The sequence below is a fragment of the Thalassophryne amazonica genome, chromosome 14, assembly GCF_902500255.1.
Source record: "Thalassophryne amazonica chromosome 14, fThaAma1.1, whole genome shotgun sequence".
Taxonomy (NCBI): Eukaryota; Metazoa; Chordata; class Actinopteri; order Batrachoidiformes; family Batrachoididae; genus Thalassophryne; species Thalassophryne amazonica.
In genome coordinates this window covers 1721781-1745498 of record NC_047116.1, presented here as the reverse complement: position 1 = coordinate 1745498, position 23718 = coordinate 1721781, and the positions used below count along the sequence as shown (strand labels likewise).

Below are 23718 nucleotides of genomic sequence, written 5' to 3'. Positions count from 1 at the left end.
AGCAGCGTTAGAGACAGACAACCACCAAACCCTCTCTTCTATTCTCCTTCTTCAAGTTCTCCCATTAGGGGGCACCACAACAGATCAGTCGTTTCCATCTCACCCTGTCCTCTGTATCTTCCTCTGTCTCACCAACCACCTGCATGTCCTCCCTCAGCACATCCATAAACCTCCTCTTTGTCCTCCCTCTTCTCCTCCTGCCTGGTGGCTCCATCATCAGAATCCTTCTCCCTATATACCCTGGGTCCCTCCTCTGCACATGTCCAAACCATCTCAGTCTCTCCTCCATTACTTTGTATAGTTGCCCCCAAATACATAAAGTCATCAACCTTCAACGTCTCTACTCCTTATATTTCCACTATTCCACCAGACTCTCCCACATTCAAACACGTACTCCATCTTGCTCCAGCTGACTTGAAGAAATATGGTACGTCCACTGAAACCCTCATCAACCTTCAGTGGTCCACAGTAGGAAGCCTCTGAACTGGATCCTGGTCCAGGTTGGAACATTACAGCTGAAGAGCACAAAATGATTTCAGGTGCAGCTGCTGCCGGAGGACGTGGCCTTTCCTCTGGTGTCCCTTCAGGCACAGGCTGCCTCAGGGATGGTTTTTACCTTCAGGCAATCAGATGACTGAACAGTGGCACTTAAGTCAGTGTGGCTGCCGCGGCCGCGTCTCACCGTCGGCTGCCGCGGCCGCGTCTCACCGTCGGTTGCTATTTGCCAGTTTTATGGGCTGAGAGTCGTTTCACTGGAGTTTGTTCTCTCTTGTACTTTTAAAATACACAGGAGAATTTTATTCCACTTTCCTATAATAATGCAAAATACTGCACACACAGTGTGGCAAACGGAACCTGACTGCTGAACATTCAGACTTGGAGTTAAACCAGAATCGACCTGATCAGCAAGACCTTGGCCAACAGAGTGTTGGGTCAGACAGCAGCTGGGCCACCTGGATTCAAGTCCCAATTAAGGCAGCTGTCAGTGTCCTCAAACTGGACATTTCCACTGCATCGACGCCATCCAACCAGCTGTAATGGACACTGGCCTTGGCTGGAGTGGACTAGTACCTTGTCCAAAGGCAGCGGTAGCACCATTGGCCCTTGTGGTCCATATCAGACTTACTTCTACTTCTTCTTTCAACAATACACAGAGATCAGCAGAGTCAGATGATAAGACCAACCAGTTTAATGATGAGGCAGACATGCTGACTGTAAACATTCAAGGACGTCATTCTGTGAAAAACGTGCAGCACGTTACTTTAAAGAAGACTTTCTCAAACCGTTCTGAGGGGAGGAAAAGCCAGAATCACGTGTCAAGTTTGCCAGAAACTCTGGGATCACACTGGGTTTCCTGAGAGGAGGCTGTCTCACAGCAGGAACTAAACCAGTGATGAGAACGTCAGGTCGAACCCCAACTGTCCAAGGTCCTGGAATGCAACCACCCAGGCAGACAACTGGTCTGTCTCCACCTGTCACAAGTATCCATCTGTCTGCCACAGAGAGGTGACAACTTAATAATACTCAACAAAGAGGGTCCCAGCAATGACCACTGACGTGGAACAGTTACCGTCTCTGACCATCTTAGGATCTGGAGAGAAATGGTGTAAAAATACCTTTAAGTTAGAATTGCTGAGTGGGACAACAAAAGGTTTCACAAAGACGGCTGAAGAAATCTCAAGAATTCTCTTCCTCATAACCTCATTCTGCTCCTGATGAAGTCCAACTAATCCTCACCTGTTATCACCTGGTGGCGCCACAGAGTCAAACACCAAACTTTGATATTCTGGATTTTTAAGCATTAGATTGGAGCACATTTATAATACGCCAGGCAATACACAGTTCTCAAGCTTAAAACATATCAGGAAGTGCATCATGTCAGAAACTTTACTTCTCTGATCAGATCCTGCAGGTTCTCCATGACTCCTCCCACCGCTCCATCCTGGTCTTCCTTGGTGACAGTGTTGGGTCGAGCAGGAGGAGCAGGGGTTATGTTGATGGAAGCCCGATAGACTGCTTGTTTCATCTCTCCATCACCTCCTTTGCTGACTGTGCTGGAGGACTGGGAGGAGACACCGGTGGAAGGGGCGTGGTCACTGCAGCTGAGCTCCGACTGCAGAAGGAGCTGCTCTTGAAGGAGATCTGACACCTGAACAGAAACAATGACTGGTCACACGTGCAGAGACACACTGACATCACTCGTGGCTCTACTGACCGGTTCCATGGCTCTGAGAGCAGATGTGGTGGACAGACTGTCCACACTGCCATCTCTGTGGAGACCCTGAGGCCAAGAAAAAGACACACACATTCAGGCTGCTTCTGGGTCTGATTTTTGTGTTACTATGATTCTTAGAATCTGCAGCAACGATGGAAGGGCTGTGTGTGTGTGTGTGTATACGTACAGTGCCCTATTGGAACACTTGGTATCTTACACATTTTAATAATTTATGCCATTTCAAATACAAAAAATAAAAATTTCTGAAATCACAAATTTTGCATCACCACTCTGATCTTCATAGTGGAGAAGGATGTTCTTTCACCAGAACAGATCAAATCTAGGCTCACACCTCAGATGGACCTTCTGGCAATTTGCAGCTAAACTTTCAGGTCTTCTTGTGAAGAAAATGCTCCTCTGTAGCACGTCATACATGAAGCTGGATAACTGCTGATACAAAATGCACAATGTCTCCAGTCACAGAAGCCTGGAACTTCTTCTGGGTTGTCTGGGTGTCTTGGTGGCTTTCCTCACTCTTCTTCAGTTTCTGAGAACTGTCTGCTCCACACAGATTGACCACAGAGTGTCAAACTGTTTGTATTTCTTCATAACTGATGTCAGTAAAGTCTGAGACATATTGAGTGGCAGCTTCACCATCAGAGAGCCTCGACCACAACAGACTGAAACACACAGTATGAAGAACAGGGGGACGGAAACCTATGATCATGTGGGTCGTTTCTGTTGTCATTATGATTTAAAGAGAGGAAACACAATAAATGTCTTCACCCAACCACAAACCATGAGGGAAAACACGTTACTGTGTTATCATTCATATTTATGGAAAAAAAAAAATCAACAATTCTGCCAGAGGATGTAAACGTCTGAGCACAGATATATATATATATATATACACACATACATACACACACACGTGTGTGTGTGTGTGTACACCATTCTGTGTGCATGTGTGTGTCATGCTGTGTATATATATATATATATATATATATATATATATATATATATATATATATATATATATGATGTGTGTGTGTGTGTGTGTAACTCAGCCACATGGGGTGTGCAGCCAGTACATTCTGAGTGCCGGTCCCAAGCCCGGATAAATGAGGAGGGTTGCGTCAGGAAGGGCATCCGGCGTAAAACAAGCCAACCCAACTATGCAGACTCAGAATCGAATTCCCATACCGGATCGGTCGCAGCCCGGGTTAACAATGTCCACCACCGGTGCTATTGCCCAACAGGGTGCCGGTGGAAATTGGGCTACTGCTGGGCGAAGACGACGAAGAAGAGGAGGAAAACGTTGCCACGAACAGCGGGAGAAGAAGAAAACTAGAAGGGTGGAAATGAGAGTGGGGACTTTGAATGTTGGTAGTATGACTGGTAAAGGGAGAGAGCTGGCTGATATGATGGAGAGGAGAAAGGTAGACATATTGTGTGTGCAAGAGACCAAGTGGAAGGGAAGTAAGAGCAGGAGCATCGGCGGATGGTTCAAGTTGTAGTACCATGGTGAGGACAGGAAGAGAAATGGTGTTGGGGTCATTTTAAAGGAAGAGTATGTTAAAAGTGTGTTGGAGGTTAAGCGAGTGTCTGACAGGGTGATGAGTGTGAAGTTGGAAATTGAAGAGGTGATGATGAATATCATCAGTGCATATGCCCCACAGGTTGGTTGTGAGATGAAGGAGAAAGAAGATTTCTGGAGTGTGTAAGATGAGGTGGTGGAGAGTGTGCCCAAGCATGAAAGAGTGGTGATAGGAGCAGACTTCAATGGGCATGTTGGTGAAGGGAACAGAGGTGATGAGGAAGTAATGGGTAGATATGGTATCAAGGATAGGAATGGGGAAGGACAGATGGTAGTTCATGTGGCAAAAAGGATGGAAATGGCTGTGGTGAACACCTACATTAAGAAAAGGGAGGAGCACAGGGTAACATATAAGAGTGGAGGAAGGTGCACACAGGTGGACTACATTCTTTATAGGAGATGCAAGCTAAAATAAATCACAGACTGTAAGGTGGTAGCAGGAGAGAGTGTCACTAGACAGCACAGGATGGTTGTTTGTAGGATGACTTTAGAGGTAAAGACGAAGAAGAGAGTGAGAGCTCAACAAAGGATCAGATGGTGGAAGCTGAAGGAGGAAGACTGTTGTGTGAAATTTAGTGAGCAGGTGAGAGAAGCACTGGTTGGAGGGGAAGCAATTTTGGACAACTGGAAACGTACTGCAGATGTGGTGAGGGAGACAGCTAGGACAGTACTGGGTATGACATCTGGACAGTGGAAGGAAGACAAGGAGACTTGGTGGTGGAATGAAGAGGTCCAGGAGAGCATAAGGAGAAAGAGGTTGGTGAAAAAGTTTTGGGATAGTCGGAGAGATGAAGAAAGTAGACAGGAGTACAAGGAGATGCGGCATAAGGTGAAAAGAGAATTGGCAAAAGCGAAGGAAATGCATATTGCAAGCTGTACAAGAAGTTGAATAGTAAGGAAGGAGAAAAGGACTTGTATCGATTGGCCAGACAAAGGGACAGAGCTGGAAAGGATGTGCAGCAGGTTAGGGTGGTAAAAGATGCACATGGTAATGTGCTGACAAGTGAGGAGTGTGTGCTGAGAAGGTGGAGGGAATATTTTGAAGAGTTGATGAATAAAGAAAATGAGCGAGAGAAAAGGCTGGATTATGTGGTGAGAGTAAATCAGGAAGTAAAAGAGATTAGCAAGGAAGAAGTGAGGGCTGCTATGAAGAGGATGAAGAGTGGAAAGGCAGTTGGTTCAGATGACATTCCAATGGAGGCATGGAAATCTCTAGGAGAGATGGCAGTAGAGTTTCTAACCAGATTGTTTAATAAAATCTTGGAAAGTGAGAGGATGCCTGAGGAGTGGAGACGAAGTGTGCTGGTTCCTATTTTCAAGAACAAGGGTGATGTGCAGAGCTGCAGTAACTACAGAGGCATAAAGCTGATCAGCCACAGCATGAATTTATGGGAAAGAGTAGTAGAAGCTAGGCTTAGAAAACAGGTGAAGATCTGTGAGCAGCAATATGGTTTCATGCCGAGAAAGAGCACTACAGATGCAATGTTTGTTCTGAGAATACTGTTGGAAAAGTACAGAGAAGGACAGAAAGAGTTACATTGTGTGTTTGTGGACTTAGAAAAAGCTTATGATAGGGTGCCAAGAGAAGAGTTGTGGCATTGTATGAGGAAGTCTGGAGTGGCAGAGCAGTATGTTAGGGTAGTGCAGGACATGTACAAGAATAGTGTGACAGCGGTGAGATGCGCAGTCGGAATGACAGACTCATTCAAGGTGGAGGTGGGATTACACCAAGGATCAGCTCTGAGTCCTTTCATGTTTGCAGTGGTGATGGACAGGTTGATGGATGAGATCAGACAGGAGTCCCCATGGACTATGATGTTTGCAGATGACATTGTGTTCTGTAGTGCGAGTAGAGAGCAAGTTGAGTCTAGTCTGGAGAAGTGGAGATATGCTTTGGAGAGAAGGGGAATGAAAGTCAGTAGAAGCAAGACTGAGTACATGTGTGTGAATGAGAGGGAGCCCAGTGGAATCGTGCAGTTACAAGGAGTAGAAGTGGTGAAAGTAGATGAGTTTAAATATTTGGGGTCAACTGTTCAAAGTAATGGAGAGTGTGGTAGAGAGGTGAAGAAGAGAGTGCAGGCAGGGTGGAGTGGGTGGAGAAAAGTGGCAGGAGTGATTTGTGACCGAAGAATATCAGCAAGAGTGAAGGGGAAAGTTTACAAAACAGTAGTGAGACCAGCTATGTTGTATGGTTTAGAGACAGTGGCATTAACAAAAAGACAGGAGGCAGAGCTGGAGGTGGCAGAGCTGAAGATGTTGAGATTATCTTTGGGAGTGACAAGAATGGACAAGATTAGGAATGAACATATCAGAGGGATAGCTCAGGTGGGATGGTTTGGAGACAAAGTCAGAGAGGTGAGATTGAGATGGTTTGGACATGTGCAGAGGAGGGACCCAGGGTATATAGGGAGAAGGATGCTGAGGATGGAGCCACCAGGCAGGAGGAGAAGAGGGAGGACAAAGAGGTTCATGGATGTGCTGAGAGAGGACATGCAGGTGGTTGGTGTGACAGAGGAAGATACAGAGGACAGGGTGAGATGGAAACGATTGATCTGCTGTGGCGACCCCTAACGGGAACAGCTGAAAGACAAAGAAGAAGTGTGTGTGTGTGTGTGTGTGTCTGTGTGTACCATTGTGTGTGCACATGTGTGTACCCTGCTGTGTATATATATGATGTTCGGTGTGTGTGTGTTTGTGTGTATACAGTAGTGTTCAGAATAATAGTAGTGCTATGTGACTAAAAAGATTAATCCAAATTTTGAGTATATTTCTTATTGTTACATGGGAAACAAGGTACCAGTAGATTCAGTAGAGTAAAAAAGTAGAAAAGGGGGTGTTCACAATAATAGTAGTGTGGCATTCAGTCAGTGAGTTTGTCAGTTTTGTGGAACAAACAGGTGTGAATCAGGTGTCCCCTATTTAAGGATGAAGCCAGCACCTGTTGAACATGCTTTTCTCTTTGAAAGCCTGAGGAAAATGGGACGTTCAAGACATTGTTCAGACGAACAGCGTAGTTTGATTAAAAAGTTGATTGGAGAGGGGAAAACTTATACGCAGGTGCAAAAAATTATAGGCTGTTCATCTACAATGATCTCCAATGCTTTAAAATGGACAAAGAACAGAGACGCGTGGAAGAAAACGGAAAACAACCATCAAAATGGATAGAAGAATAACCAGAATGGCAAAGGCTCACCCATTGATTAGCTCCAGGATGATCAAAGACAGTCTGGAGTTACCTGTAAGTGCTGTGACAGTTAGAAGACGCCTGTGTGAAGCTAATTTATGTGCAAGAATCCCCCACAAAGTCCCTCTGTTAAATAAAAGACATGTGCAGAAGAGGTTACAATTTGCCAAAGAACACATCAACTGGCCTAAAGAGAAATGGAGGAATATTTTGTGGACTGATGATAGTAAAATTGTTCTTTTTGGGTCCAAGGGCCGCAGACAGTTTGTGAGACGACCCCCAAACTCTGAATTCAAGCCACAGTTCACAGTGAAGACAGTGAAGCATGGTGGTGCAAGCATCATGATATGGGCATGTTTCTCCTACTATGGTGTTGGGCCTATATATCGCATACCAGGTATCATGGATCAGTTTGGATATGTCAAAATACTTGAAGAGGTCATGTTGCCTTATGCTGAAGAGGACATGCCCTTGAAATGGGTGTTTCAACAAGACAATGACCCCAAGCACACTAGTAAACCAGCAAAATCTTGGTCCCAAACCAACAAAATTAATGCCTTGCAGATGTGAAGAAATCATGAAAAACTGTGGTTATACAACTAAATACTAGTTTAGTGATTCACAGGATTGATTAAAAAAAGCAGTTTGAACATAATAGTTTTGAGTTTGTAGTGTCAACAGCAGATGCTACTATTATTGTGAACACCCCCTTTTCTACTTTTTTTACTAATAGCCCAATTTCATTGTCTTAAGAGTGTGCATATCATGAATGCTTGGTCTTGGATTTGTGAGAATCTACTGAATCTACTGGTACCTTGTTTCCCATGTAACAATAAGAAATATACTCAAAACCTGGATTAATCTTTTTAGTCACACAGAACTACTATTAAGCCCCGTTTACACATAGACGGTAAACTCTCCCGGAAGCGTCCCGGCAGAGATTTTGCCCCCTCCGGGCCATTTTAGGGATCAAACGCCGTAGTTAACACCGGCGCACAGGGGCATGGTTTGGTTCCGGCTTCACAGAGAATCGTCGAAAAAATTATTCAACATGTCGAATAATTCCGGAAGCGCTCCCGAGAAGTGGCCTGACGACGGAGACAATGCAAACAACGGCATTTGATACTTTTTAATCGCCGTGTCATCCCGCCCCTTCCTGTAGTGCCGCAGTTTACACCGCCGTAATTGGTGGCCGACGTTGTATCCCTAACCAACGGCGTGTAAAATGGCAATAGAGCCCACATCAGCGTCCTCAAAGGCGTTTTAACCGGCAACGGCGGTGCTAGCGGACAGTACGCTGTTCTAAACGCCACCTCCCGGTTAACAGCGTTCCAAACGGCCGATAGGCGGCGGTCAATATAAAAATGCTAGCGCGCTGCATGCAGGCCTCTCACTCGCAGCCAGCTCCAGATATTTTTGCAGAGAAGCTCCAGTATACCTCCTAAAATAAAATTGGCAGCGGCAAGGACTTACCAAGAGGTCTGGTTCAGGGGTAGCCCTGTGGTGGAAACGAGCAACACTTTGAGGAGGGGGAAAAAGAGAGAAAAGAAAAGGCTGAGAGGTGAGCTCCCTGTCACTCCCTCCCCCTGCACTGACAGCTGCTTCAGCCTATTATACTCTGGGGGCGGTGCCTATAAGCAAAAGTTCCTGGAGTAACGCAGGATTTGCCCGGATAAATCCTGCGGTACACAGGGCATTATCGGCGGCAGCAGAACACAGCCGTTCTCACGCACGTCTTAACCTGCGATTGTAAAGGATAGAACTGAGTATTAACCCCCGTTGCCTGACATGTGCCGGATGCTATGGCGTCAAAACTCCGCTTTATTCGGTGGATTTAGCGGCGTTTTATCTGCGTATTTGCGGCTAGTACGGCGCTCAAAACGCCGGCGAAATGCTCCGCCCCTTTCCACCGCGAAAACAGCCGGAACTACCGCTAACTTCGGTCTACGTACTACCCGCGGACAAAACTGTCTACAACCCCTGGCAAAAATTATGGAATCACCGGCCTCGGAGGATGTTCATTCAGGTGTTTAATTTTGTAGTAAAAAAGCAGATCACAGACATGACACAAAACTAAAGTCATTTCAAATGGCAACTATCTGGCTTTAATAAACACTATAAGAAATCAAGAAAAAAAAAATTGTGGCAGTCAGTAACGGTTACTTTTTTAGACCAAGCAGAGGGAAAAAAATATGGACTCACTCAATTCTGAGGAATAAATTATGGAATTACCCTGTAAATTTTCATCCCCAAAACTAACACCTGCATCAATTCAGATCTGCTCGTTAGTCTGCATCTAAAAAAGGAGTGATCACACCTTGGAGAGCTGTTGCACCAAGTGGACTGACATGAATCATGGCTCCAACACGAGAGATGTCAATTGAAACAAAGGAGAGGATTATCAAACTCTTAAAAGAGGGTAAATCATCATGCGATGTTGCAAAAGATGTTGGTTGTTCACAGTCAGCTGTGTCTAAACTCTGGACCAAATACAAACAACATGGGAAGGTTGTTAAAGGCAAACATACTGGTAGACCAAGGAAGACATCAAAGCGTCAAGACAGAAAACTTAAAGCAATATGTCTCAAAAATCAAAAATGCACAACAAAACAAATGAGGAACGAATGGGAGGAAACTGGAGTCAACGTCTGTGACCGAACTGTAAGAAACCGCCTAAAGGAAATGGGATTTACATACAGAAAAGCTAAACGAAAGCCATCATTAACACCTAAACAGAAAAAAACAAGGTTACAATGGGCTAAGGAAAAGCAATCGTGGACTGTGGATGACTGGATGAAAGTCATATTCAGTGATGAATCTCGAATCTGCATTGAGCAAGGTGATGATGCTGGAACTTTTGTTTGGTGCCGTTCCAATGAGATTTATAAAGATGACTGCCTGAAGAGAACATGTAAATTTCCACAGTCATTGATGATATGGGGCTGCATGTCAGGTAAAGGCACTGGGGAGATGGCTGTCATTACATCATCAATAAATGCACAAGTTTACATTGATATTTTGGACACTTTTCTTATCCCATCAATTGAAAGGATGTTTGGGGATGATGATATCATTTTTCAAGATGATAATGCATCTTGCCATAGAGCAAAAACTGTGAAAACATTCCTTGCAAAAAGACACATAGGGTCAATGTCATGGCCTGCAAATAGTCCGGATCTTAATCCAATTGAAAATCTTTGGTGGAAGTTGAAGAAAATGGTCCATGACAAGGCTCCAACCTGCAAAGCTGATCTGGCAACAGCAATCAGAGAAAGTTGGAGCCAGATTGATGAAGAGTACTGTTTGTCACTCATTAAGTCCATGCCTCAGAGACTGCAAGCTGTTAGAAAAGCCAGAGGTGGTGCAACAAAATACTAGTGATGTGTTGGAGCGTTCTTTTGTTTTTCATGATTCCATCATTTTTTCCTCAGAATTGAATGATTCCATATTTTTTCCCTCTGTTTGGTCTAAAAAAGTAACCGTTACTGACTGCCACAATTTTTTTTCCTGATTTCTTATAGTGTTTCTTAAAGCCAGAAAGTTGCCATTTGAAATGACTTTAGTTTTGTGTCATGTCTGTGATCTGCTTTTTTTCTACAAAATTAAACAACTGAATGAACATCCTCCGAGGCCGGTGATTCCATCATTTTTGCCAGGGGTTGTATGTGTAACCTGGGCTTTATTCTGAACACTACTGTATATATGATGTTCTGTGTGTGTGTGTGTGTGTGTGTGTGTATACTAGGGATTGATATCGATACCATTATTGATTCCCTTATTGATACCTCTTGCAAATTTTTTGTGTACTAAAAGTAGGTTTTACAGGTTTTCTATGTCAGCAAGTAAAAGAGCTTTTTCTTATCACGCACCCAGTCTGTGGAACAGTCTTCCTGCGACCGTGAGACAGTCGGAGTCCGTGGACATTTTTAAGTCAAGACTTAAAGCCTATTTTTATTCTCTTTCTTATGAATAGTTTTTATTTTTTTATCTGTTTAATTATTTTACTTCTGTTTATAATTATGTATTTGAATTTTTTAATTTTATTTATTCATTTTAATTTTTTATGTTGAACTGTTCTATGTGAGGAGCCTTGAGACGGCTTTTGTTGTGATTTGGCATTTTATAAGCCGATTAAATTGAAATTGAACAACATTTTATTGAGTCTTAATGTAAATAAATATGAAATTGGTCACTGGATCCTTAGACTCTGGACATAAATAGAAATAAACAAAATCCGTAGTTTTTGTCAAAAGCATTTCGTTTCAGAAGGAATATGGAAGGAAGATGGAGGAGCAGCTGGCCTAGAACAACATCAGAGACGTGTGGAGATGCCTCAAGACTGCCTCCAGATTTGGGCAGGGTGCCGGCAGGACTGCAGATGGAGATTCTCGATTTGCAGAGGAGCTAAACAGCTACTTTAACCGTTTTGGCTCCTCCACGCATGCACCCCCGCCTGGTCCCGGCCCTCCACACGTCTCCAGCAGCCAGCCCTCCAGTCCCTCTGTCCCCCCGACCTTCTACCCACCAGTCACCTCCACTGCCTCCCGGACCTTGTCCCTCCTCCCCTGGGACTGTATTCTGCACCAGCCCACCTCAGCCCGCCCCACCTCACTGTAACTCAGACCGAAGTGAGAGGTCAGCTCCTGCGGCTGAAGCAGAGGAAAGCAGCAGGACCTGATGGGATCTCCCCGAGGCTGCTGAGGACCTGTGCAGATGAGCTCTGTGAGGTGTGTACCGTGCGCTCTGTCTGTGTACCGTGCACTCTCTGGGTGTATATACCGTGCTGTGTGTGTGTGTGTGTACCGTGTGCGTGTGTACCGTGTGCTCTGTGTGTGTGTGTGCGTGTGTGCGCCGCGTGCGCTCTGTGTGTGTGTGTGTGTGTGTGTGCGCCGCGTGCGCTCTCTGTGTGTACGCCGTGTGCTCTGTGTGTGTGTGCGCCGCGTGCGCTCTCTGTGTGTACGCCGTGTGCTCTGTGTGTGTGTGCGTGTACCGTGTGCTCTGTGTGTGTGTGCGTGTACCGTGCTCTCTGTGTGTGTGTGTGCGCCGCGTGCGCTCTGTGTGTGTGTGTGCGCCGTGTGCTGTGTGTGTACGTGTACGCCGTGTGCTGTGTGTGTACGTGTACGCCGTGTGCTGTGTGTGTACGTGTACGCCGTGTGCTGTGTGTGTACGTGTACGCCGTGTGCTGTGTGTGTACGTGTACGCCGTGTGCTGTGTGTGTACGTGTACGCCGTGTGCTGTGTGTGTACGTGTACGCCGTGTGCTGTGTGTGTACGTGTACGCCGTGTGCTGTGTGTGTACGTGTACGCCGTGTGCTGTGTGTGTACGTGTACCGTGTGCTCTGTGTGTGTACGTGTACGCCGTGTGCTCTGTGTGTGTACGTGTACGCCGTGTGCTGTGTGTGTACGTGTACGCCGTGTGCTGTGTGTGTACGTGTACCGTGTGCTCTGTGTGTGTACGTGTACCGTGTGCTCTGTGTGTGTACGTGTACCGTGTGCTCTGTGTGTGTGTGTGTACGTGTACGTGTATATACCATGCTCTGTGTGTGCACCATGTGCTCTCTGTGTGTGTGTACCATGTGTGTATATACCTTGTTCTGTGTGTGTGTACCGTGCTCTCTCTGCTTGTGTATACTGTGCTGTGTGTGTACTGTGTGTGTGTGTACCATGCTCTCTGTGTGTGTGTGTGTGTGTGTGTGTGTGTGTGTGTGTGTGTACCGTGTGCTCTGTGTGTGTATATATACCGTGCTCTGTGTGTGTACCATGTGTTCTGTGTGTGTGTACCGTGCTCTCTCTGTGTGTATATATCGTGCTCTGTGTGTGTGTGTGTACCATGGGATCTCTGTGTGTACTGTGTGCTCTGTGTGTGTGTATATATATATACCGTGCTCTGTATGTGTACCGTGCTCTCTGTGTACTGTGTGCTCTGTACTCTCTGTGTGTGTACCATGTGTTCTGTGTGTGTGTACCGTGCTCTCTGTGTACTGTGTGCTCTGTACTCTCTGTGTGTGTACCGTGCTCTCTCTGTGTGTACTGTGTGCTCTGTGTGTGTGTGTGTGTGTGTGTGTGTACCATGGGATCTCTGTGTGTACTGTGTGCTCTGTGTGTGTGTATATATATATATATATACCGTGCTCTGTATGTGTACCGTGCTCTCTGTGTACTGTGTGCTCTGTACTCTCTGTGTGTGTACCATGTGTTCTGTGTGTGTGTACCGTGCTCTCTCTGTGTGTATATATCGTGCTCTGTGTGTGTGTGTGTGTGTGTACCATGGGATCTCTGTGTGTACCGTGTGCTCTCTGTGTGTGTACTGTGTGCTCTGTGTGTGTATATATATACCGTGCTCTGTATGTGTACCGTGCTCTCTGTGTACTGTGTGCTCTGTACTCTCTGTGTGTGTACCATGTGTTCTGTGTGTGTGTACCGTGCTCTCTGTGTACTGTGTGCTCTGTACTCTCTGTGTGTGTACCATGTGTTCTGTGTGTGTGTACCGTGCTCTCTCTGTGTGTATATATCGTGCTCTGTGTGTGTGTACCGTGCTCTCTCTGTGTGTATATATCGTGCTCTGTGTGTGTGTGTGTGTGTGTACCATGGGATCTCTGTGTGTACTGTGTGCTCTGTGTGTGTGTACCATGCTCTCTGTGTACTGTGTGCTCTGTACTCTCTGTGTGTGTACCATGGGATCTCTGTGTGTACCGTGTGCTCTCTGTGTGTGTACCATGTGCTCTGTGTGTGTGCGTACCGTTCTCTGTGTGTGTATATGTGCATGCATGTGTGTGTATATACCATGCTCTCTGTGTGTACCGTGCTCTGTGTGTGTGTGTATATATATATATATATATATATATATACCGTGCTCTCTGTGTGTGTGTAGCGCGCTCTGTGTGTGTGCGTGTGTGCCGTGCGCTCTGTGCGTGTGTACCGTGTTCTCTGTGTGTGTGTGTGTGTGTACCGTGCGCTCTGTGTGTGTGTGTACCGTGCGCTCTGTGTGTGTGTATACCGTGCGCTCTCTGTGTGTGTGTATACCGTGCGCTCTCTGTGTGTGTGTATACCGTGCTCTCTCTGTGTGTGTGTACACCGTGCTCTCTCTGTGTGTGTGTATACCGTGCGCTCTCTGTGTGTGTGTATACCGTGCGCTCTCTGTGTGTGTGTATACCGTGCGCTCTGTGTGTGTGTATACCGTGCTCTCTCTGTGTGTGTGTACACCGTGCTCTCTCTGTGTGTGTGTACACCGTGCTCTCTCTGTGTGTGTGTACACCGTGCTCTCTCTGTGTGTGTGTACACCGTGCGCTCTCTGTGTGTGTGTATACCGTGCGCTCTCTGTGTGTGTGTATACCGTGCTCTCTCTGTGTGTGTGTATACCGTGCTCTCTCTGTGTGTGTGTATACCGTGCTCTCTCTGTGTGTGTGTATACCGTGCTCTGTGTGAGCTCCATCAGTTTGTCATCCAGCTGTTGTTCCAGCTCCTGCAGCTCTTCTCTGACCTCTGACCTCAGAGACTGAAGTTGTTCTGCTTCCAGCCTAAACACACAGAATATGATCAAATGTTTACAGTGACTAGACCTCACACTTTTATGCGTGCACCTCACCTGTCAGCAGGACTCAGGTGTTTGTAGACCAGTGCCTGCTGTTGCATGATTGACAGCTCCAGGTTCATCATGTGGCTGCGGAACAGACTGAGGCTCCGCCTCTTCTGCTGCAACTCCATCAATGACTGAAAGAAAAACGGCACGTGGTGAGGAGGGCAGCAGTAGGGCCCTGATTGGCTGAGCTGCCAGTCTTAGATCATGCAAATGTGGAGAGAAATATCAACCTGTGAAGACCACTTTGTGTCCATTGTTACTTCACTACTGCTCCGACCTGAAGCAAACTTGAACTCGGACACCAAGTAAAGAAGTGGAACTAACCACTATAAACTGTGAATGTGGTCTGGTTCTTAATTGTTTTCTGACCCTAGTTTGAATGTGGGGCCTGATCTGGTCTGCTTGGTACCTGATGTCTGGGCAGAGCTGCTCTGTGATCGCTGAACACTGCCAGTGTGTCCGGTCTGTTCTACAACGAGAAAACACCCACGTGTCAACACTCAAACTCAAGATATGTGGACTAACTGGGAATAAAGCTGGACTAACCTGGTTCAGGCCCAGAACTGTTCCCCTGATGTCATGCAGAACTTTCCTCAACTGCATCTCAGTACTGGAAGAACCCGGACTGGAGCCCGGAGCGGGAGAGCAGCGTTCTGGAGACAGCAGGGGGTGCTGCGTAGCAGGGTAGGAGAAAGCCTGGTGCGGCGGCAGGGCGTATCCATGGTAACCCAGGTTGGAAGGGGCATAATGTGAAGTGTGAGGGGCAGCGTGGTAAGGTGACTGACTGTAGCAGTGTTGGTGCATTACTGGAGTCCCAGGAAGTGGGTGCACAGCGCCCATACTGACGTGCTGAGACCCTGAACAAGGTGGGGGCTGCTGGAAGTTGGACAGACTCCTGTGTTGGGGGCATACAGGAGCTGGAGGCGGGTAGAGACTAGTCAGACTGGAGTGGCGAGTCTGTGAGGGATTATGAAGGTCAAAGATGTTTGGGAGACTGGAATGCAGGCTTAGGCGGTTTGGGTTCGGGTAAAGGCTGTGGTTAAGGCTACAATTAGGATTCGGAGTGGGGTTAAGGAAGCTAGTTGGATTAAACTCAAAACATGGGTGAAGATAACTGGGGTCAAATCTAGTTTGAGGGTAAAAATGTTGGTTAAAACTAGGATTAGGATAAAAACAGGGATTGGGACTGGGATTTAAAGACTGAGTTGTACCACCATAAGGAAGCATGTGTCCCATCTTCCACCCATGCTGGATTTGGAATGCAGTCATGTTTTGTTGGATGTGAGGAGGCTGCTGCTGATTGGAGGACACATCTGGGACACTCTGGGTGCTCCAGGATGGGGTGTGGCCTCCACGTGTCCAATCAGGTGATGGACCAGGGCTCTGTAGTGTACAAGGCGATTGCAGCAGGTAGTGTGGAAGAGACCTAGGCGGGCTGGGGGGTTCTGTGAGTTGATCGTTGTTGCTAGTTGAAGAGGCGGGGTTTATGATCAGAGTGGAGAGGTGGTTGGCTTGACGCTCCTTGATTTCTTCTTGGTCTCCATCCTCCTGGGAGTATTTGTAGGAGTATCTGGGCGGGGTACATGATGTCTGACCCTGGCCAAACTCGATCCTGACAGAGGACACCACACTGGAGGGTGAGAGCAGTGAGGTGGGCAGTGAGGAGGACCGCTGTAGGGGAAGACTCCCTCTTGCTTTGCCCCTTCCCAACAACTGGGCTGTTTCCACAGGTCTGGAGTCAACCTGCTGCAGTTTCTGCTTGGCTCTGTTCAGAGCACTCAGGACCAGAGACGATGGATCAGAAAGACCAGGTCTATCTGTGTCTTGGAATGGATCTCCTGATCCCCCTGTTGGTACATTTGCATCTGCAGCCTCCATAATCAGTTTATGGCCATGTTCAGGCTCTTGTTTTGGGGCAGACTGATCCAATAACTCTGACGGATACCGAGTACGGAGAGACTCTGCTGATTCTGGATCGGTCAGCCCATTTTGAACCTTGTGTTGTTCTGAGCCCACTGGTGCTCTCAGTGGTAGCTGGTGGACTGAATAATGTGGAACTGCCTCTGACATCTGACCAAGCTCCTCTCGTCCCGTGGAACTACACCTCCCCTCGGCAGTAGCACCTGGCTCCGCCTCCTTCTCTCTGCTGACCAGCAACTCAAATGCTGGTTGGTCCAATGCGAGGGGTGTGGCTGTGTCTTGTGAAGAGTGTGATGTCACAGTGGTCTCACTGTCACAGCTGTCACTGCTCTCCTGTACCTAATCACAATTATCAACAGATTACAATGACTGATCAATAACTGAATGGTTCAAGCGCAACCACAGTGAAAATTAGAGCCAATTATCCACACGCACAGTCACACAGATCCACACAGCAGCCGCAGACGGTGGGTCGAATCCCAGAGGGGCCGCGGGCGGTGTGTCAAATCTCCAAGGGTATTCAAACCCTGCCCCAAAACCAGTTGACCAGCAGCATCAGAATCAGAGAGTGAACCCCTCACCTGGATCCCTTCTGTGTAAAGGAGCAGTGGTTCTACTTAAAGATCCTTCTTGAAGTCAAAACTCACCAGCCTGTCGGTAATGTCGGACCCACCAACTGCTGGTGTCAGATCTCATGATTTTGGTCACTGCTGAACCTTCCCAAAAACAAATGAAGGCAAGCTGACTTGTTGACTGTTGGTGTCGCAACAACTTCTTCCTGCTGATTCTACTCAAGTCCATTTGTTGACCTCCCTGTAATTTCCACCTGGGCAGTGTTTACGACCCACAGGAAGCTGGTTATTGCTACCACAAAAGTATAGATGCAGATCTGCCCTTAATATGGCTGCATTATATTGGGCTGCAAAAGATCCCAACAAGCAGAGGAAGTCCTCTTCCAAAAGAAGCCATCAATGCAGTCCTGAAGCTGCCACAACAGATGTTCAGGAACTGCTGACACTCATTCAAATAAGAACAAATGTTTGAGCCACATATTCTAAAAATGAAAAGCTGAGGCTGGCCTGTGTTCCCCCGAGAGCTACGACTCCACTTCTTTTCTCTTTCTCTAGTCAAAGATATTTAGAGGCATGGCAGATAAAGCCATTATATTTTTAAAGCTCCTTATTTTAAAATTATGCAATAAGTAAATTTGCTGTTGATAGCAAGCACATCGTCAGGGAAAGTTAAAAACCTTGATACCCAGGCGAAAGTCAACGTTGGCTCAAAAATCACACCAAGATCTGTACGTCTTTGACTGAATTACATGGTTGAGCAGTGGCGGTGCCAACTGATCATAAAATCTGTTATTGTGTCACCACAGCAGGTGGCACTGTGACATAACACTAAGACAACAGTTTATAGACCAAGGTTTGATTCCAGGTGTCTGCATCAGGACACTTGTCTGTGTCCTTGGTCCCAGAACACCCAGCTGGACAAGGGTATTTCAATTTATTTATTTCAATTCAATTTATTTCATTTACACTCAACAAAAATATAAACTCAACACTTTTGGTTTTGCTCCCATTTTGTATGAGATGAACTCAAAGATCTAAAACTTTTTCCACATACACAATATCACCATTCCCCTCAAATATTGTTCACAAACCAGTCTAAATCTGTGATAGTGAGCACTTCTCCTTTGCTGAGATAATCCATCCCACCTCACAGGTGTGCCATATCAAGATGCTGATTAGACACCATGATTAGTGCACAGGTGTGCCTTAGACTGCCCACAATAAAAGGCCACTCTGAAAGGTGCAGTTTTGTTTTATTGGGGGGAGATACCAGTCAGTATCTGGTGTGACCACCATTTGCCTCATGCAGTGCAACACATCTCCTTCGCATAGAGTTGATCAGGTTGTCAATTGTGGCCTGTGGAATGTTGGTCCACTCCTCTTCAATGGCTGTGCAAAGTTGCTGGATATTGGCAGGAACTGGTACACGCTGTCGTATACGCCGGTCCAGAGCATCCCAAACATGCTCAATGGGTGACATGTCCGGTGAGTATGCCGGCCATGCAAGAACTGGGACATTTTCAGCTTCCAAGAATTGTGTACAGATCCTTGCAACATGGGGCCGTGCATTATCCTGCTGCAACATGAGGTGATGTTCTTGGACGTATGGCACAACAATGGGCCTCAGGATCTCGTCACGGTATCTCTGTGCATTCAAAATGCCATCAATAAAATGCACCTGTGTTCTTCGTCCATAACAGACGCCTGCCCATACCATAACCCCACCGCCACCATGGGCCACTCGATCCACAACATTGACATCAGAAAACCGCTCACCCACACGACGCCACACACGCTGTCTGCCATCTGCCCTGGACAGTGTGAACCGGGATTCATCCGTGAAGAGAACACCTCTCCAACGTGCCAAACGCCAGCGAATGTGAGCATTTGCCCACTCAAGTCGGTTACGACGACGAACTGGAGTCAGGTCGAGACCCCGATGAGGACGATGAGCATGCAGATGAGCTTCCCTGAGACGGTTTCTGACAGTTTGTGCAGAAATTCTTTGGTTATGCAAACCGATTGTTTCAGCAGCTGTCCGAGTGGCTGGTCTCAGACGATCTTGGAGGTGAACATGCTGGATGTGGAGGTCCTGGGCTGGTGTGGTTACACGTGGTCTGCGGTTGTGAGGCTGGTTGGATGTACTGCCAAATTGTCTGAAACGCCTTTGGAGACGGTTTATGGTAGAGAAATGAACATTCAATACACGAGCAACAGCTCTGGTTGACATTCCTGCTGTCAGCATGCCAATTGCACGCTCCCTCAAATCTTGCAACATCTGTGGCATTGTGCTGTTTGATATTACTGCACCTTTCAGAGTGGCCTTTTATTGTGGGCAGTCTAAGGCACACCTGTGCACTAATCATGGTGTCTAATCAGCATCTTGATATGGCACACCTGTGAGGTGGGATGGATTATCTCAGCAAAGGAGAAGTGCTCACTATCACAGATTTAGACTGGTTTGTGAACAATATTTGAGGGAAATGGTGATATTGTGTATGTGGAAAAAGTTTTAGATCTTTGAGTTCATCTCATACAAAATGGGAGCAAAACCAAAAGTGTTGCGTTTATATTTTTGTTGAGTGTATGTAGCACCAAATCACAACAAAGCTGCCTCAAGGCACTTCAAACAAGTAAGCTCTAGCCTTATAACCCCTAGAGCAAGCACACAGGTGACAGTGGTAAGGAAAAACAAGGAGCACAAAGTAGACTTGAGTATCATCAGCATAGCAATGAAAGGTAATCCCAAAACAATTAAAAATATGCCCAAGGGGGGCATATAAAGGGAGAAAAGCAGGGGGCCTAAGGCCCTGTGGGACCCCTATGAGTACCACCCTCAGCTAACCTGAGATGGACTCGTGTCTCAGCCCCGGGGGCTGCTCTAATGTGCTTCACGCCATAGAAACCAGAGCTGAGCACCATCAGTGGGTTCACTGTTGAGAACTCTGCTGCATGGGGAGTGGGAGAGGAACAAGCCAGCTGATGGTACTCAGTTATACATGCTCATAAGTGCTGGTAACCTCACACACACAAAGTCCTTAGAGGATTTCCTGGCGTCAGTGAAACGGTGGATGTCCAGCAATTTCTGACTTTTAAACTCGGACAAGACCAAAATGATGGTCCTTGGTCCAGCAAAACATCAACATCAGTTTGACCAGCTAATGCTTAACCTAGGCTTGTGTGTCATACATCCAGTGGTGGGCACAGCTAACCAAAAAGTTAGCTTCAATAAATGGTAATAAGCTAACTGAAAAGTTATCTTTTTTAGCGCTAAACTGAAAAACTGTCTAAAAACTTATCGGAAGCTACAGCTAACCGATCACTTTCAATTTTGCCTCAAATACGCTCTCAGCTACTAAGAAGCTGATTTTGAGTTTAAATATCGCCAAAGCTTCTGATAGAACCAGCGGCGATCACAAAACCAAACAGCCAATGAGCAGCGCTTCTGTCTTTGTGCGCTCTGCCCCCCTGCTGTAGGAAAGCATCATTTACCCTGACAGGATACAGTGGTCCAGCGATGAGGCAGAGGTCTTTAAATGTAAAGCAAGTTTGAATTATGGTTTTGCTTTAAAAATAAAATTATTCCAGATAGAATAACTACATTAATGTAAACTCTTAAAATGTACAAAGTGATATATAACACATATCTGTTCATTTTAAAATAATGCACTAATTCTGAAGATTTGAACATTAACACACCAAAGGGATTATGGGTAAACTAAGCCTCCGCTCGTACTGATTGGTTGATTCATTCATTCTATGTAAAAACCAACAAGTGAATCAATGTAACATGTGTTGGTGTTTACAAATAAATGTGCTTTTGTAAAATGTCATTTTTTTTCATTTGTATTAAAAAAAAAGAAAGAAAGAAATGTTCAAGATACCGCTAGACAGCGCCTAAGCACACGCGTGATGACATCATAGCTCTATCTGGTGAGGGAGACACGGTTTCTTTCAATAACTGTCAAAAAATGTTCTCGTGTGTGGCGATAGGAATCACCTTTTGAATGCTTGAATAATGATGTCAGTTGCACAAAGAAATCACATAATAGTGAAAACATGTTCGGTGCGGTGTCATAACCAGTGATGCCGGTAACGCGTTACTCTAATCTGACCACTTTTTTTCGTAACGAGTAATCTAACGCGTTAATCTTTCCAAATCAGTAATCAGATTAAAGTTACTTCTCCATGTCACTGTGCGTTACTATTATTTTTGCATTATAGGTCGACAGCAGCTTTAAACTTGGTCTGTGGGCAGGGGGTTGAGGTTCGACTGAACTACACACTTTAAGTGAGCTGTGAGCTTTTCATCCGCGTTTTTCTGCAACAGCTACGACTCGTCCTCACCAGCACACCTGCACTGAGCTTTACAAAGACATTTTTATGCTTTTTTTCTCCGAGCCGCTCCGTATCTGCTGCTAAAAACAGCTGATCCTCCGAGACGTGTCAACAACTAACACTATTTTCCACTCAAATGCACCTAAACTCTCTTTCCGAGGACCACATGATGTGAAAACGCAATAAAACTTTCTTACCTGTAAATCTGGTCATGTTTTCTGCATAAATAAATGTTATCTATTCTTTGTGCTCAAACGCCAAAGCAGGGGCGAATCCAGATGGAATGGGGGCGTGGGGCAGGGATGTGCCCCCCCACAACACCCCTAGATTAAAGGTCCAGTTTTGAAGCCTTTTTTTTACTACAACTACTAATACTACTTATAATAATTTCGACAAGTAAAATGTTTAGAGAGAATTTAAATGTTAGAAAAATGTTAGAATGAATTTAATAGTTACATTTATAAACAATGTAGGTTAGAAATTGCAAGTTTTACTGTTACAGTGCTGTCAACAGTTAAATATGAGATCAAGAAAGAGGTCTTTATTTTACTTTTTATAAAACAAGTATTTATTTTCATTGAAGTCAAGAAAGGGTGACTATAAAGTGAGTTTTGGCAAAACAAGTATCATTGTCATGTTGAGGTGGCAGAGGGTTGTTGTCGGCAGCTGGGGAAAGTAACTAAAAACTAACTAGTAATCTAACTTAGTTACTTTTCCAATAGAGTAATCAGTAAAGTAACTAAGTTACTTTTTCAAGGAGTAATCAGTAATTGGATTACTTTTTCAAAGTAACTGTGGCAACATTGGTCATAACGCATCAAATAGTTGCTGCGTGAGGCGTCATTACATCAATCCTGGTTCACATGCAAGATAATTAGGCCGATATCGGACCCGATCTTCCCCTTCCGACAATCTTAAGGACGCCCCGACAATCGTGACGCCGCTAAATATAATCTTATCAGATATTCCTGCCATGTGTGGTGTGTTAAGAAGGACGTGAGGAGTTAAATGTGACATGCAGCCAATCAGAAAGCGAGGTGTTTGACCTGGGAATGTTCGTGTGTGAAATATGTGTGTGTGTGTTGTTTTTACCGTGTGTCTGACACACACACTGTACAACTAAACCTGTCAGATCTATGATTTGTTTTTATGTCCACATGTGGGGTCTCAGGTTTTGGAAACCTACAAATAATTTTAAAATCCTGTGGTCGACAACACTGTGATATAACCGGTCACCAGTAGATGGCAGTGTTCTATGCATTCTGATGCCGGTTATATCACACGGCCTGAATCACAATTTAACAGACTTTTGGCTTTTAGAGAAGCAACCTGGGCTTCGTCTGGCATTTTTACATAAAACAAACACAATAACATCTATAAACCCATAGAATATATTCACAAGACTTTTAGGCACAATATCCAGAGTTTAATGCTGTTGTCCGTGTGGAGCCTGATCAGAGCGTCTCAAATCCATTTTTCCTGTTGTGAAGTTTTACCCAGAATGCACTGTGCACACAGCATGTCCACACTAAAACCTTCAAAATTAGTGCAGCACTTTAAAACTAAAATGTATATCTGACATTTTCACTTTATAAGACTTCAGACGTGACGTTAATTTAAATAACTTGTCTAAAATTAGTTTGGTTAAAATTTTAACCATTAAGTTAAAACTGTATGCCTCTGGATGACTTCGGTGATATTGCCAACGTAGCAGTATGGGGTCAAGAGAAATGCGCTTTTTTCTTTTCTATGACAAGTTCTCCTTTGCCTGCAGAGGATAGAGTGGTTTATTCTAGAACTAGCTCTTCTTTATTTGTAGAGAATAGAACTGTGCATCTACTACAAAAAGCTATGTCTGCAAAAATTTTAGCGGACTAAAAATTATCGGACCAAAACATCAGAATATAATTGGTCCGATGATGGTTTTCAAAGTCCAATAATAAAAATATTATCTTCGATAATTAGTGGTTAGTGGATTAGCGGAACTGTGCCCACCACTGGCTAAACCGATAAACCACTAAAAAATTAGCAGAAGTTGCAGCTAACTGCTAACCATTAACTTTTATTATGGACTCAGCACACTGTCAGTGACTGATAAACCAGTTTCAAGTCTAAGCACCGCAGAGGCGTCAGGGTAAATTCAATGTGAAGCGATCACAAACCAAAACAAACAACGAGCCAGTGCATTTGTCTTTAAGCATCCTGTCAGCTGCTGCAAAGACGTAACACTGACCTTACACAGAGAATACTATCAAACGCAGGGCGCTTTCACACATGGTTTCATTTATAAACAGACTAATTCCAGACAGTTTAT

General features: G+C 45.3%; 1 protein-coding gene across 2 annotated transcripts in view; it reads right to left on the bottom strand.

Annotated features, from left to right (window-relative positions):
* The window catches only part of itprid2 (ITPR interacting domain containing 2), a 115076-nt gene that overhangs the window by 1687 nt on the left and 89671 nt on the right, over nt 1-23718 (bottom strand). For both annotated transcript variants that reach the window (XM_034186303.1, XM_034186304.1), the window contains 6 exons: nt 15121-16833; nt 14984-15043; nt 14581-14705; nt 14407-14512; nt 2216-2281; nt 1892-2149 (listed from right to left, as the gene is read on the bottom strand). In XM_034186303.1, the coding sequence (XP_034042194.1) occupies nt 1892-2149; nt 2216-2281; nt 14407-14512; nt 14581-14705; nt 14984-15043; nt 15121-16833 (2328 nt within the window). The remainder of the gene's footprint in view (nt 1-1891; nt 2150-2215; nt 2282-14406; nt 14513-14580; nt 14706-14983; nt 15044-15120; nt 16834-23718) is intronic.